Source organism: Pan troglodytes, chromosome 14 (genome assembly GCF_028858775.2).
Source record: "Pan troglodytes isolate AG18354 chromosome 14, NHGRI_mPanTro3-v2.0_pri, whole genome shotgun sequence".
NCBI lineage: Eukaryota > Metazoa > Chordata > Mammalia > Primates > Hominidae > Pan > Pan troglodytes.
In genome coordinates, this window is record NC_072412.2 from 19,199,032 (window position 1) to 19,211,282 (window position 12,251).

Genomic DNA, 12,251 nt, shown 5'->3' on the forward strand with positions numbered 1-12,251 from the left:
CTTTTTTCTTTTTCTTTTTTTTTTTTTTTTTCCCATTTTGAGACAGGTTCTCACTCTGTAGCTCAGGCTGGAGTGCAAGGGCACAATCATGGCTGACGTCAGCCTCAAACTCCCGGCCTCAGATGATTCTCCTCTTCAGTCTCCTGAGTAGTTGGGACTACAGGCATGTGCTAACATGCCCGGCTAATTTTTGTATTTTTTGTAGAGATGGGGTTTTGTCATGTTGCCCAGGCTGGTCTCAAACTCCTGGGCTCAAGTGATCTGCCCACCTCAGCCTCCCAATGGTCACACTGCCTTCTCTTTTACTTGTAGTCCCCCTCTGCATGTCTTTTATAAGGGTACTTGTGAGTACATTTGTGACCCACCCAGGTAATCCCATATAATCTCACTTGAAAATCCTTAACATTAATCATATCTGCAAAGTCTCTTTTTCCATGTAAGGTTAACATTTGTAGGTTCCAGGAATGGGGACCTGATATCTTTGGTGACCTTTATTCAGCCTGCTACTGGAATATAAAGCACACAGCATAGTGCCTGGCAAAAAAAAGAATTTATGCTTTCTGGATAGGGTCAAAAAAGATTAAAATTTTCAGAAAGATTTAATTGTACAATTAATGGGAGCCAGAGAATATGAGAAAATTGGGTTAAAAAAAGATGAGATGGCCAGGCACAATGGCCCATGCCTGTAATCCCAGCACTTTGGGAGGCTGAGGCCGAGTTCAGGGGATCTCTTGAGCCTAGGAATTTTGAGACCAGCCAGGGCAACATAGTGAGACCTCGTCTCTACCAAAATAAATAAATAAATAAATTAGCCAGGTGTGGTGGCGATGGCCTGTAGTCCAGCTACTTGGAGGTGGGAGGATCGCCTTAACCTGGGAGGTCAAGGCTGTAGTGAGCCATGATCACAACGCTGCACTCCAGCCAGGGTGACAGAATGAGACCCTGTCCTTCCCCACCCCCCAAAAAAGATGAGGTAAGGGAAAGGATTATAGCATGTGACTTTATATGATACAGTGAATAAATGGGATAAGTGTATAATGAAGTAATTATTTTTTTTCAGATTTTTATTTTATTTTTTCCTGTTCAGATGTGTGGGAGGATTTATCCATATTTTTAGTGATAAATTTTATGGAGTAAATAGTGTACCCCTGAAAGGAGGTGGTGGTGGTGGTAGGAATATATTGCATATGATTACCATGAATATATTGCATATGATTAATTATCCAATAAAAATTGGATAATTGCCTTCCTTGTTATCCTGCAAAAGTTAACATGTAAACTATATGAAATGATTAATGAATGGATATCACATATTTTCCTGAATGTTAGACAAGAATCACTTCATTTAGAATAAAAATAAAATAAAAGTACCCTTTAAATCAATAGTTTCAGTTAGAGTAACATAAAAAGTCATACTGACATTTTAATTCTTTTTTCTATTTTCCTAACAGGTTCTTTGGCATGGACACGAGTTCAGTGGGAGGATTAGAATTGACTGATCAGACTCCTGTTTTATTAGGGAGTACGGCCATGGCAACTAGTCTCACGAATGTAGGAAACTCATTTAGTGGTCCAGCTAATCCTTTAGTGTCTAGATCTAATAAGTTTCAGAACTCGTCAGTGGAAGATGATGATGATGTTGTTTTTATCGAACCTGTACAACCTCCCCCACCTTCTGTACCAGTGGTAGCTGATCAAAGAACCATAACATTTACATCATCAAAAAATGAAGAACTACAAGGAAATGATTCCAAAATTACTCCTTCCTCAAAAGAGTTGGCATCTCAGAAGGGAAGTGTAAGTGAGACAATTGTCATTGATGATGAAGAGGACATGGAAACAAATCAAGGGCAAGAGAAAAATTCCTCCAATTTTATTGAACGAAGACCTCCTGAGACTAAAAACAGAACCAATGATGTGGATTTCTCCACTTCCAGTTTTTCAAGAAGTAAGGTAAATGCAGGAATGGGTAATAGTGGTATCACCACAGAACCAGACTCTGAAATTCAGATTGCTAATGTTACAACTTTAGAAACAGGTGTAAGCTCTGTGAATGATGGCCAATTAGAAAATACTGACGGGCGAGATATGAACTTAATGATTACACATGTAACATCACTGCAGAATACCAACTTGGGAGATGTCTCTAACGGACTGCAGTCAAGTAATTTTGGTGTTAATATACAAACATACACCCCATCTTTAACTTCACAGACCAAGACTGGAGTAGGACCTTTTAATCCTGGTAGAATGAATGTGGCAGGAGACGTTTTTCAGAATGGAGAATCTGCAACTCATCATAATCCTGGTAAGCAGTAAGAGATACTCTACTTCATGTAAATGAATTTAAATTTCTGGCTCCTGCTTTTTTCATTGTAGTAACTGGTATTACCTTGTTTAGTTTGATCATGTGAAATATGTGAATTATATTGAATTTTATCTTAAGTTTGGAATTTTAATAAGAATTGTAAAACCATGTATAGTATTTTTCTGTGGATTACTAAAAAGTTAATCATAAAGTAATTTTATATTTAAAGGATTTAAGAAAAAAATACTCTTTACATTCATCACCAAAGTCTGATAATTTGGCCGGGCACGGCGGCTCACACCTGTAATCCCAGCACTTTGGGAGGCCAAGGTGGGTGGATTGCTTGAGCCCAGGAGTTCGAGACCAGTCTAGGCCACATAGCGAGACGCCATCTCTAAATTTAAAAAGCAAAACAAACAAAAGAATGAAGTGTGATAATTTAATATCTTGTTTGTCATGCATTACTTTTTGCTAATAGAATTTTTACTAGTGTTTTAGTATGTAAGTTAGAGAACCAAAAGATTAATATAATAGCACACTTAAAGAACAGTGTAATATTGTACAGTAGTTGCATTTAGATTTTTTTTTGAGATGGAGTCTTGCTCTGTCACCCAGGCTGGAGTGCAGTGGCGCGATCTTGGCTCACTGCAATCTCCGCCTCCTGTGTTCAAGCGATTCTCCTCCCTCAGCCTTTCAAGCAGCTGGGATTATAGGCATCCACCACCACGCATGGCTAATTTTTGTATTTTGTATGGGGTTTTATCATGTTGGCCAGGCCAGGCTGGTCTCAAACTCCTGACCTCAGGTGATCTGCCCACCTCAGCCTCCCAAAATGCTGGGATTACAGGCGTGAGTCACTGCACCTGGCCGCATTTAGATTTATTTCTACTTTCCCTGTGCTTATTTAATTTAATTAATTAATTTTTTGGGACAGGGTCTCTCTCTGTCGCCCAGAGTGGAGTAGAGTGGCACAATCTCAGCTCACTGCAACCTCGACTTCTTGAGCTCAGGTGATCCTTCCATCGCAGCCTCCAGAGTAGCTGGGACCACAGGCGTGAGCCACCATGCCTGGCTAAATTAAAAAAAAAAAAAAATTATTTGTAGAGACGGAGTCTTACTGTGTTGCCCAGGCTGGTCTTAGACTCCTGGGCTCAAACATTCCTTCTGCCTTGGCCTCCTAAAGTACTGGGATTCTAGGTATGAGCCACCATGCCCAGCCATTTTATTTTTTATTAAGAGTTGGCTAAGGTTTTATTTTTCTCACATTTGAAGAAAGCCAAACATATCATCCTTTTTTTCTTTTCTAAAACTACTTTTAAGTTATGATTGACATGCAAAAGGCTGTATATATTTAATGTCTACAACTTGATAATGCCGTGTTTATTTTTGACCACGTATCTTTAGCTTTTAGTTAGCATTTTACTACTAAAAAATTTTTAAAAATTATTTTTATTTTTCAAGGGCATAAATAAGCAATACTTTTTTTTCTTATTTATTTGTTTATTGACAGAGTCTTGCTGTATCGCCCAGGCTGGAGTGCAGTGGTGCAATCTCGGCTGACTGCAGCCTCTGCCTCCCTAGTAGCTGGAATTATAAATGTGTGCCACCATACCCAGCTAATTTTTGTATTTTTAGTAGAGACGGGGTTTCACCATGTTGGCCAGATTGGTCTTGAACTCGTGGCCTCAAGTGATCCATCTGCCTTGGCCTCTCAAAGTTCTGGGATTACAGGTGTGAGCCACTGTACCCAGCCCCCCCACCTTTTTTTTTTTTTTTTTTTTGAAGGTTGATAGTTTTCTTGACTATTTGAAATTGTTTTCTGTGAGCAGCCTTGTTCTGTGAAAACTTTAAAATATGGAAGTGATAAGAACTCTGTGCCAGCCTGGACAACATGGTGAAAAAATACAAAATACTGAAAATATGAAAAGTTAGCTAGGCATGGTGGTGCACACCTGTGGTCCCAGCTACTTGGGAGGCTGAGGTGGGAGGATTCCTTGAGCCCCATAGGCAGAGGTTGCAGTGAGCCGGGATTGCACCACTGTATTCCAGCCTGGGTGACTAAGTGAGACCCTGTCTCAAAAACAAAACGAACTCTGTGACTTTTTCATGACATGTCTGTTGATGTCTCTCTCTCTCTTTAACCTCTCCCCCAATTCCTCTATGTGTGTGTGTGTCTATCGGCGTTTCTCTCTCACATGCCTCTCTCTGACCCATTCTGTCATCATTTTAGGCTCATTATCCTAGGGATTGTGGAGAATAATGTGAAGTAACTAAAATCTAGGCAATGTAGAATGCTATATGAATTGCTAGTTATTTTTCTTATTTGTCGAGTAATGTCTGATTATTGAAGACTGCTTAGAAAATCTATAATTTAAAACAAGAGCTGGTGCCAAGCATGGTGGCTCATGCCTGTCATCCCAGCACTTTGGGAGACCAAGGCAGGAGGATCACTTGAGCTCAGGAGTTTCAGACCAGCCTCTGGGCAACAGAGCAAGACCTTGTCTCTACTAAAGATTAAAAAAAAAACTAGCCAGGGCTGGTTGCGGTGGCTCAAGCCTGTAATCTCAGCATTTTGGGAGGCCAAGGTGGACGGATCATCTGAGGTCAGGAGTTTGAGACCAGCCTGGCCAACATGGTGAAACCCCATCTCAACTAAAATACAAAAATTAGTGGGGCATGGTGGTGCATGCCAGCTGCTCGGGAGGCTGAGGCACGATAATTTGTTGAACCTGGGAGGCGGAGGTTGCAGTGAGCAGAGATTGCACCACTGCACTCCAGCCTGGGCGACAGAGTGAGACTCTGTCTCAAAAAACAAAACAAAACAAAACAAAACAAAACTAGCCAGGCATGGTGGTGCACACCTGTAGCCTCAGCTACTTGGGAGGCTGAAGCTGGAAGGTTGTTTTAAGTCTGGGAGATCAAGGCTGCAGTGAGCTATGATTGTGCCACTACACTCTAGCCCAGGCAGCAGAGTGAGACATTGTCTAAAAAAAAATAAAGAAAGCTGAGCATGAAGGTGTGGGGTGTGGAGCTGTTGAGATATGAGGATCCCTTGAGGCTGGGAGTTGGAGACTGTAGTGCTCTGTGCTGGTGCGTGTTAATAGCCAGCACACACCAGCCTGCGCAACACAGTGAGACCCAATCATAGTCCTCCTGAGTAAAGATGACCACTATCAATGCTTTGGGTGGTTGTCTTTTAGTCTTTTTTTGTATTTTGTTAACCTAGTGGAAATGCAGATCTGTGTAGTTTTGTTGTCTGTTTTTTCCTCCACTGCATTTTCTCATACCATTAACTATTTATATAAGTTTTAATGGATACACAATGGGTATTGATGTAACATTCCCATATTTGGCTTTTACATTGTTTCCCATATTTTGCTGTTGTAGGTCTATGATGAAATATTTGTTCACATTCCTGATTATTTCCTTAGAGTATATTCCTACAAGTGAAGTTACTGGGCTAAATATTATGATTACTCCCATGCCCCTAACGATTTTTGGTTTAAAAATACATACCTGGTATATAGTAGTGTTAAAATAAATATGCTCTTTTTTACTCAGTTTTGAAATTTCTTGTTACTTCTAAAACTCCTTATAGGTAGGTAGAAGTGTGTGTATGTGTGTGTGGGTGTATGTGTGAGTTTGTATGAGCATTTTTAACTTACAGAAATACATTGTAATAATGCTTTTTAGAAAGCTCTTAGCAATTTATACTGTCATGAACTGTATGTTAGTCTTTCATTGTAACCTTGCCGCTTAAATGTGCTCAAATTAGTTTTAAAATAGCTATTTTTTCTTTCTTATATGTAAAAATATAAAGAAAATAATGTTGTCTTACCGCTGAGAATCAATTAATTAATAGTACATGTAATTCTAACCTGAGATCATAGCATAGGTACAGTTTTGCAACCATTCCTGCCATTCCTTTTAATACCTAGCAGTAGATCTTGAAATTTTGTTCATGTCAATATATGTGTGTGAAATTTGTCTATTTTGTATTTAGCTTGGTTCCAGTTTTTCCTACTTAGATAATTATTTTTAAGAATATTCTTGTGTATACATCTTGGGATACTTACTTCTTTAGGAATATTGCTGGATCAAAGAGACCGTAACATAAGAATTGTGTTCCTGTTTACTCAAACTCTGTAAACTCGTCATCAGAAAAACTGTACACAAAGAGACATATGAATTGGGTCTTGCATTTATATGCTGATTTTATTTGTAATAGAGAATAATGGATGAAGAGCTATAAAATCTTGGCTATTTATATTGGTTCTTGGACTAATTGTTAATTGGGAAAATTTAACAGCTATCCTTTCATGAAATCCCTTGTATGAAATTGAAGGTTTAGACAAAATGATTAGGCCTTTTCTATTCCTAAAAAATTTTTTTGATGTTGGAGGAAATAAAAATGTAAAACTAGGGCAAATGTAAATTGAAAATAGAGAAGCACCATTTTTTTCAGTGTCAAGGCAATAGATGCCCTTAAGTTTTGATAGGCTCTTTTAACTATGTATTCAAGTGACAAGCCTACAAAATAGAACACCCTGAGGAGCCACTATTTATGTGGGCAAGAGCTGTTTCTTTTAGATATGTTCAAGCATAATTTTTGATTGGAGGCCTTTTTTCCTTTCTTAAGATGGAATTACCAGTTCTTCTAGTGACTTTCTTTCTCGTTGATTAGATTTTTACCCATTTATTGAAACTGGTCAGTTACTGTGATGATAGTTAAATAACAGAATTCCAGAATGCACTCTTTATTCTAATAAGTTTGGTGTGTTCTTGTTTTTGTTTTTCCAACTAAGGGGTATGAATACAGTCAGGTAAAATCTGAATAGCCCCTCGAAACCATTAGGTTGATGGAATGGGTCAGAACCAAAAAATCATCCTTTTTAAAGTTTTGGTAGTAAAGAAGTTTTCCCAAGCTCTGGTTGTATTTTGTACCTCAAGGAAAATAATTTTTTTCCTGTGGAAGGGCAGCTTTTATGTATGGAAGTTCAAAATACGGAGAAACTAGAAAGGAAAAGGAAATTTATGAGAGACCAGAGTAGTAGAAATTAGAAGTGGTAACCTGAAAAGTTTCAAAATGAAGATAGGTTATGGTATTGGTAGTGCCATGGGAGGCCTGCAGAACAGCAACTAGTGCAGCAAACTGGAGACTTCTACTAAACACTAAAGAAGCTTAGCACAAAAGAGAAAATATGTCCTCTAGCATTAATAGTTACCACACCTCAGTACTGTGCTGTGCTGAACCTTTGCAGTGGTAGAGGAATTTGACATTGGATTGGTCAGTACAGGCATACCTCATTTTATAGTACTTTGTTTATTGCACTTCACAGATAATTGCATTTTACACAAATTGAAGGTTTGTGGCAACATTGAGCCGAGTAAGTCTTTTGGCGCCACACTTCCAACATCATGTGGTCACTTCGTGTCTCTGTTTCACATTTTGGTAATTCTCACAATATTTCAGACCTTTTCATTATTATTATATCTGTTACGGTGATCTGTGATCAGTGATCTTTGATGTTACTATTGTAATTGTTTTGGATGCCACAAACCATACCCATATGAGAGTGAACCTAATTGATAAATGTTGTGTGTGTTCTAACTCTCCCTCTCCTTGGACCTCCCTGTTTCTTGAGACACAGCAATATTTAAATTAGGTCAGTTAATAACCCTATAATGGTTGCTAAGTGTTCAAGTGAAAGAAAACCTTACATTTCTTGCTTTAAATCAAAAGTTAGACCTGTTTAGGCTTAGTGAGGAATGCATGTTGAAAAGCCTAGAAAGGCTGAGAGCTAGGCCTCTTGAACCAAACAGCCAAATTGTAAATGCAAAGGAAAAGTTCTTGAAGGAAATTAAAACTGCTACTCCAGTGAACACAGGAATGATAACAAAGTGAAATAGCCTTTTTTTGAGACAGAGTCTCACTCTCACCCAGTCTGGAGTGCAGTGGTTTGAACTTGGCTCACTGCAGCCTCTGCCTCACAGGCTCAAGAGATCCTCCCATCTCAGCCTCCCGAGTATCTAGGACCATAAGAATGTGCCACCATGCCTGGTTAATTTTTAAAAAATATTTTTTGTGGAGACAGGGTTTCGCTATGTTGCCCAGGCTGCTCTCAAACTGCTCAAGCAATCCACCTGCTTCAGACCCCCAAAGTGCTGGGATTATAAGTGTGAGCCACCGTGTCCAGCCACAAAACAGCCTTATTGCTGATGTGGAGAAAGTTTAAGTGGTCTGGATAGAAGATCAAACCAACTATGACATTTCCTTAAGCCAAAGCTTAATCCAGAGTTAGGCGCTAAGAGAACTGAGAGAGAGAAGGAAACGAAAAGTTTGAAGCTAGTAAAGGTTGGTTCATGAGGTTTAAGGAAATAAGTCATCTCCATAACATAAACATGCAAGGTGAAGCTGCAAGTGCTGACGTAGAAGTTGTAACAAGTTCTCCAGAAGATCTAAGATAATTGATGTAGGTGGCAACATGAAACAACGGATTTTCAGTGTAGACAAAACAACTGATGGCTCTCTTGTTAGAGGTTAATATACTTAGTGACTGTAAGTTGAAGCCAGTACTCATTTACCATTCTGAAAATTGTAGGGTCCTTAAGAATGATGATAAATGTACTCTGCCTATGCTTTATCAGTGGAACAACAAAGCCCCGATGACAGCATGTGTGTTTACAGCATGGTTTACTGAATAGTTTAAACTAGTGTTGAGACCTTTTGCTCAGCAGAAATGATTCCTTTTAAACTATTACTGCCCACACCTGGTCATCCAAGAGCTCTGATGGAAATGTACAAGGAGATGAGTGTTGTTTTCATACCTGCTACCACAATATTCATTCTGTAGCCTGTGGATCAAGGAGTAATTTTGACTTTTAAGTCTTACTATTTAAGAAATACATTTCGTAAGGCTATAACTGCCATAGATAGTGATTCCTCTGATGGATCTAGGCAAAGTAAATTAAAAGCCTTCTGGAAAGGATTTGCCATTCTCAGTGCCCTTATGAACATTTGTAATTCATGGGAGAAGGTCAAAACAGCATTATTAACCAGAGTTTGGAAGAAGTTGATTTCAACCCTCATGAATGATGGTGAAGGGTTCAAGACTTTAGTGGAGGAAGTAATTGTAGATGTGGTGGAAATAGCATGAGAACTAGAATTAGTAGTGGAACCTGAATGAGGCTGGGCATGGAGGCTCATCCCTATAATCCCAGCACTTTGGGTGACTGAGGCAAATGGATCGGTTGAGGCCAGGAGTTCAAGACCAGCCTGGCCAACATGGTGAAACCCTGTCTTTACTAAAAATATAAAAATCAGCTAGGTGTGGTGGCACACACCTGTAATCCCAGCTGCTTGGGAGACTGAGGCATGAGAATTGCTTGATCCCAGGAGGTAGAGGTTGCAGTGGGCTAAGACTGCTCCACTGCTCTCCAGCCTGGGCTACAGAGAGAGACTGTCTCAAAAGAAAAAAAAAAAAAAAAAGTAGAGCCCGAAGATGAGATTGAATTGCTGCAATCTCGTGATAAAACTTGCACAGATGAGGAGTTGCTTTTTATGGTTGAGCAAATAGAGTGGTTTCTTGAGATGAATCTATTCCTGGTGAAGATACTGTGAATGTTGTTGAAATGACAACAAAGGATTTAGAGTATTACGTAAACTTAGTTGATAAAGCAGTTGCAGGGTTTGAGAAGATTGACTCTGATTTTGAAAGAAGCTCTAGTGTGGGTAAACTGCTGTCAAACAGCAGAAGAGTTCATTGATGGGGTAAAGATCATTGTTGTCTTATTTTAAGAAATTGCCACAGCCAATTGGCAGCCACCATCATGATCAGTCAGCAGCTATCAGCATTGAGGCAGGGCCCTCCACCAGCAGAAAGATTACAACTTGATGAAAGCTCACATGATTAGTGTTTTTTTAGCAATAAAGTATTTTTAAATTAAGATGTAGATTTTAAAAAGATATAATACTATTGTACACTTAATAGACTACATTATAGTGTAAACATAACATTTTTTGTGAAACCAAAAAAATTCCCATGTCTTGCTTTATTGCAGTATTAGCTTTATTGCAGTGATCTGGAACTGAACCAGAAATATTTCTGAGATATGCCTGTATACATTGGTTTAATTCCATCATTTCTGTGTAACACTCTTTCTATGAGATTATGTGTTACATTTAAAGGCCATGAAACTAAACATATATGGAAAAGCTGTTCTTAAAATATGTCTTGGAAATAATTATAAACTTTTTTAGACTTGCATTACATTTGTCAAAGGTTCTAGTTAGGATTTTATTATTATTTAATGTTGATATATGTGTTCCTCGCCTAAAGTGACATTTTATAAATACGTGAATACTTCCTGCTTAATAACTAGTGACATTTTTAATACTTCCTATATGCCAGTTATTATGCTTTATTATATGTCTTACCTCATTTAATGTTTACCATTAGCATGAGGTTAATACCATTTCAGGCGCTCTAAAGAGTAAGGCACAGTTTAAGTAGCTTCCCAATCTTGTAAGCGATGGAGCTGGAATGTGAACCATTCTTTTTTCTTTTAATTAATTTTTAAAAAAATTGACAAAACTTGTATATTTATTTATTGTGTACAATATGTTGCTTTGAAGTAGATATACATTGTGGGAATGGCTAGATTGAGCTCTGAGTTACCCGACATACCCTTTTTTTGTGCTGAGAACACTTAAAATCTAATGTTAACTACTTTAAAGAATATAGTGCATTGTTACCGTGACATTCTTACTCCAAAACTTGTGCTATATACCTCTCTGCTATGTTGCTGTTCCATTAACATCTTAAAATTGTACAAAATGGGAAGTTAATATTTCTCTGATATAAATTTTAATATGTATAAACAAACACTTGTTTCATTACTCTTTCTTGTGCATTTTGTTTTTAAGATTCTTGGATCTCCCAGTCAGCTTCATTTCCCCGTAATCAGAAACAACCAGGGGTGGACTCTTTATCACCAGTGGCCTCACTTCCTAAACAGATTTTCCAGCCGTCTGCCCAACAGCAGCCTACTAAACCAGTTAAAGTCACTTGTGCAAACTGCAAAAAACCTTTACAGAAGGGCCAGACAGCTTATCAACGAAAAGGATCAGCTCACCTCTTTTGTTCTACCACCTGCCTTTCTTCCTTCTCCCACAAGCCTGCTCCAAAGAAACTCTGTGTTATGTGTAAAAAGTAAGGTTTACCTTTCAACATAATTCCATATAGTTGAATTTTGGAGTTGTAAAATTTTAAGAAAAGTGAAACAGATTTGTAATACCTTTGGAAACTTCCCTATCAAGTCCAGGTGGCATATGGATAAAAGGCTTCCTGTTTGGATGGCATTGGAGTTGATTTAGATAGGTCCTTATAATTAATTTTGTCTGTAATCTCCATTGGACTCTTTGATTTTGTAACAATACATACTTATTTACATGATTAATGAGAAGAAATTAGTTCTTATAGCCAAATAAAAATGCTAAGCAGTTTATGCGTGATTCTGTGTTAAAATTGGTTAAATTTTACCCTGTCTTCAGATCAAGATTATAAAATTGGCAAGTCTTTGGATTTTATATGTGTTTGTTTTGAACATTAAGTCATTAGAAATAGTATTTCAAGACTCAGGTACCAATTTTTAGCCAGCCTTAGAAAGGCAGGATCCTCTCTTCTACTGTTTTTTTCTTTTTCTTTTTTTTTCCTTTTTTTTTTTTTTTAGGCAGAGTCTCACTCTGTAGCCCAGGCTGGAGTGCAATGGTGCGATCTCAGCTCACTGCAGCCTCCACCTCCTGGGTCCTCCACCTCCTGGGTTCAAGCAGTTATCCTGCCTCAGCCTCCCGAGTAGTTAGGATTACAGGCTTTCGCCACCATGCCCAGCTAATTTTTGTATTTTTAGTACAGATGAGGTTTCACCATATTGTCCAGACTGG

At 38.4% G+C, this 12,251-nt stretch overlaps 1 protein-coding gene across 32 annotated transcripts in view; it reads left to right on the forward strand.

The window, feature by feature from the left end:
- ZMYM2 (zinc finger MYM-type containing 2) overlaps positions 1-12,251 on the forward strand; it is a 129,376-nt gene that overhangs the window by 34,178 nt on the left and 82,947 nt on the right. For 17 of the 32 annotated variants that reach the window (XR_010150611.1, XR_010150616.1, XR_010150615.1 and 14 more), the window contains 2 exons: positions 1,452-2,308; positions 11,235-11,520. Coding sequence is in view for 18 of the 32 variants with exons in the window: in XM_063792412.1 (XP_063648482.1) it covers positions 1,462-2,308; positions 11,235-11,520 (1,133 nt within the window). In the remaining 14 variants the exon portion in view is untranslated. The remainder of the gene's footprint in view (positions 1-1,451; positions 2,309-11,234; positions 11,521-12,251) is intronic. The other 15 variants (XR_010150619.1, XR_010150617.1, XR_010150621.1 and 12 more) reach the window with 1 other exon arrangement.